Below are 4,355 nucleotides of genomic sequence, written 5' to 3'. Positions count from 1 at the left end.
CTAAATTCAGACTTGTATGTATCGATCCTCCAGTCTCAGCCTCCCCAGAGCTGGGATTGTAGGTGTGCACCACCACACCCAGGGCTCTGGGGTCGGCACAGAAGGCAGTACAGGATACTGAACTCGGGTCCTTCCACTTTCCAGGCAGGCACTTACATCGCTGAGCTATCTCTCCAGCCCTGGCTACATTAGTTTTTATTTCCCATTCAACATATAGAAAAATGAAGCATAGCCTAATCATAGCCCAGCATACAAACAAAGCAGCAAACCAAAGCCCACACTTTTTGCCCTTAGCCCACGATCGGTTAACTATTCCCATGTGATATCTGCATAGAGCTCATACACAGATTACTTAAATGACAGTCTCTAACTTACCTGCAGTTTTAGTAGCTCTGTTTTGATACTTTAACCACTTTAGAAAAAAAAAAAGCAAAAAACTGAACACTCACATTTCACTGGTTATTTCCTCATAATCTTTTCTTACTAGTGCCTGAATCCTAGAGCTACACTGTTACCACTTAGGAAAAGGCCAGTATGACAATCTGTTTGTGGAATCAATATTTTTTCTTGTAGGCAGCTTCTTTCTATCTTTCTTTTTTTAAAACATTTTTTTATGTATTTGGTACAGGGTCTCACTGCACACCTTGGACTCACAGGTGATCATCCTGTTTGCAGCCTTCCCGGTGCTGAGATTACAGGTGTATGCCACTACATGTGTGGCCAGCTCCCTGGGGGCAGGGCTGGCACAGCATGGGGTGCCAAGGATTGAACCCCAGTCCCTGAGCTTGCCAAGCACGCACGTAGTCCCAAGTTATCTTGCTGGCCCTGGTGGGCAGTTGCTAAGGTTAACTCATTTCTGGTTCAGAAATTTGGTTAAAACATAGGTCTTCAGGGGCCGGGGAGATGGCCCAGTGGAATAAGCACTCCCCTGGCAAGCGCAGGGGCCTGAGTTCAATCCCCGCTTCCGCAAAAAAAAAAAAAAAAAGGTCTTCAGTTGAGGTGTTCTCAATGTAATAGCTACAATTGAATCAGCCATAGCCGCCGTTTAACATATAGCTACAAGTTGATCTAATAATTTCACCATCTCTACTGGAAAATCAACTCCAAATGTATGTATGCATGTATGTATGTATGCTCTGTGGAAGGTCAGTTAATATTTATTCAGGGACAGAGCAATTTAAGTTACTGTATTATATTTTGCATTTACTAACATTTTTCATGCATCCTTTTTCTTTCCTGATTACTGATCAAAGTTCCCAGCATGTGGGTTTAATACATGAATGCACTGCTTGGCAGGTGTGCTTGTGTCTGTATCTTATCATTATAACAGAGCTCTGTACAGGCAGTGATATCTGGTATGCACAATAACAGCAGCTCATTAATCAACATAAATTCTCTCTATAGAGAATGACTTATGAGGGATACTTTCGTCACCATTGGTTTTATAATACTGATTTATAATACTGATTCACAATAACAAAAATGTCTACTTTCACATGGAAGGAAGAGATGAGTGAAGAGAAAATTATAATAAACACTGTCCTGCTAAAAAGTTGTCATGTATTTTAAATTATGCAGTCTATCTCCATTTCAAAGATCTTGCTAAATTCTTAAACCATCTACAATAATTAAACCAGGCACGAAGTTCCAGGAGATGGAAGAAGGGCGGCTGGCCTTCCTTGTCCATTTGATTCCAGACTAGTTCTTCTATGTACAGTTCTTCTATGTATAAACACAACAAAGAAGAACCAAGTCATGCTTGTACCTGGCCTGTTTGGAAATGCTTTCTCTAATGATCACTTATTATTATCTCAACTATCCCTAAGGGACTACTTAAGGAATCCCTGTGCATTTCTTGACAGTGGAAGTCATAACCCCCATTCTATGAAATATTCCCCCCGTGGACTCATCACCAAAGACAAGCATGTCACTGCTCATTTGTTCCTACCACTTCATCTCCACTGCTTTCCCACAAAGAGGAAAAAACACTCTCAGTCCTCTCTTGCCTTGAAGGAATGTGTTCAAATGCTTCTTTAATAGCCTGCAGAGAAAAAGGAAAGTTGTTTGTACCCACTGCACGAGAGTACAGCTCACCCACACTACACGAATCACGCATTATCTCACCATTCCCAGCAACCTTAGTTAGTAGATAATGCTAGCGATCACATTGCCTGCTGTACATAGAAACAGGACAGGCAAGTAACTTCTTCAGTCACATCACACAGCTCGTCAGCGAGAAATGTGACTCATGCCCCGGGTTCCCTGATAAGTAATGTAAACTTTAAAAATTGCTTTTTCATGGTCTGATATGTTTTGAAACTTCTACATGTCATCTCCAAATTAATACTTGTTTTCATGATGTGGGTGTGGAAAGGCAGTCTCTAATCCATGACATTTTCAACATGCACTTAATGGAAAATGCTCCAAATAAGTTCAACGCTTGTGGTTGATTTCTTCTCTAGAGATGTGGCTCTTCCAAGGCCTTTCCCATGGTGGGCATCTACAGCAGTGATTCTGGGAATGGTGCTTTCAGCTCTCCTTCAATGTGCAAAGGTACAATGGCAGTGATGATGACAAGGAGGAGGATTTGGGAAGGCAGGGCTCTCCTCAGAATAGGAACTGCATAATGGCCACATTACTCAGCATGGCCCCGAGATTCACCACGGCTGCCACAAAGACAACAATGCTACTAAAATCTGCTCAGCACCTTGGTTCACATAACTAACATCTCTCAACATCTCACCCATACCACCTGCATGATGCTGTCACATTGGAACTCGACTACTTTTGACAACAAAAAGGAGAAGAGTTACGTTGGTATTTGCTGTCTGTACAGTACAAACACGTGAGACTGATACCTAGGCGCTACACATGATTTTTTTTTTTTTTTTTTTTTTTTGTGGTACCGGGGATTGAACTCAGGACCTTGTACTTGCCAGGCAGGCATTTATTCTACTGAGCTATCTCCCTAGCCCTAGATGGTTTTTTTTTTTTTTTTTTTTTGGTTGTTGTTGTTTTGCAGAACCGGATGTTGAACTCAGATCCTTGAGCTTGTCAGGGAAGCACTTATTCTACTGAGCCATCTCCTTAACCCCTTAGATTTTTATTTATTTATTTTTTTAAAGATATTTCCTGGCTGGGGAGATGGCTCAATAGAATAAGCACTTCCTTGGCAAGTGCAAGGGCCTGAGTTCAATCCCCAGTTCTGCCAAAAAAAAAAAAAAAAGAAGATATTTCCTAAGTCTAACAGGCTGCAAATCAGAAATCACATAATTATCTTTACAGTGGGGAAAGAAAGTGCATGGAACACTGATTAGCCATGGAGGAGTTCCGATCTCTGAGGTGCTACAATACATATTAAAAAAAAGAACATGTACCTTAAAAAATCAAATAATATATACTTTCATTATTATTTCCACAGCAAAGTCAGTTTCTGATACAGCAGCTCCCCCCAATAGATCATACGCCTCTTACTGATGTCCTTCTGCTTGATGAAATCCAATGTCGCGCTTCACCCACTTGTCTTGCCACTCTTCCAGGGTCATGACATGACTCTTCTGTGTCTCGCCGTCAGGGTACTCTTCAGTATCGAGGGAAGTCCTTGACTCATTCATGGCTTTGCAGATACTGCTGTCTTACAGGCAGAAACCTCCAATGTCTAAAAGGCAATGATTATTAGTGCTGCCAATTAAGGCCACTGAAATTCCGTTGAACTAAATGAAAACCTATTATCCTCAGTAGACAGGTTTGTAAAAAATATTTAAACATCCAACAAAAAAGCTAGACCAAAAAATTACTTCTCAGTGCTTCTGGCAATGGAGGCGTAACTTATATTACACATTAGAATTCATCCAATAAATTGAGTTATGCCTTAACACAATGAAAGGGCTTGGTCGGGGAGATGGCTTAGTGGAATAAGCATCTTCCCTGGCAAGCGCAAGGGTCTGAGTTCAATCCCTGGTTCCAAAAAAAAAAAAAAAAAAAAAAAAAGAAAGGGCTTGATTTCAATTTTATAAAGGGAGAAGGGGAGAACAACAACCAGGGGTTCCACAGGTTATAGTTTGCCTAAGCTAAGAATGTTCCTAGTATATTATTCTTTTGAACATACTTATATGTACTTGCCACTTTTTATCAGTGTTTTACACAATTTGAAGAGTGCAACAGATTTGTGGCCAAAATAGCCCCTTCTCAAGGAAAGTGGCAAGGAATAGCTTCTAAGCCTGTGCTGAGTCATGCTATCTCAATTAGCATGCAGGTTGAGTATCTTTTCAGTGTTTTCATTTCTAGGCAGTACCTCAGAGGATATGTACGCAGTTCATTCTCTTCAAGTTTACACACACACACACACACACACA

The 4,355-nt window shown here is 40.9% G+C and overlaps 1 protein-coding gene across 3 annotated transcripts in view; it reads right to left on the bottom strand.

Moving 5' to 3' along the window:
* The window catches only part of Tpmt (thiopurine S-methyltransferase), a 17,106-nt gene that overhangs the window by 10,449 nt on the left and 2,302 nt on the right, over window positions 1-4,355 (bottom strand). For all 3 annotated transcript variants that reach the window (XM_004628331.2, XM_023712129.1, XM_023712128.1), the window contains 2 exons: window positions 3,475-3,658; window positions 1,949-2,041 (listed from right to left, as the gene is read on the bottom strand). In XM_004628331.2, coding sequence (XP_004628388.1) covers window positions 1,949-2,041; window positions 3,475-3,614 — 233 coding nt within the window. In that variant the 5' untranslated portion in view covers window positions 3,615-3,658. The remainder of the gene's footprint in view (window positions 1-1,948; window positions 2,042-3,474; window positions 3,659-4,355) is intronic.

The sequence above is a fragment of the Octodon degus genome, unplaced genomic scaffold (genome assembly GCF_000260255.1).
Source record: "Octodon degus isolate 3935 unplaced genomic scaffold, OctDeg1.0 scaffold00023, whole genome shotgun sequence".
Taxonomy (NCBI): domain Eukaryota; kingdom Metazoa; phylum Chordata; class Mammalia; order Rodentia; family Octodontidae; genus Octodon; species Octodon degus.
The sequence above is the reverse complement of the archived record's forward strand: the minus strand, read 5'-3'. Positions and strand labels throughout refer to the sequence as shown.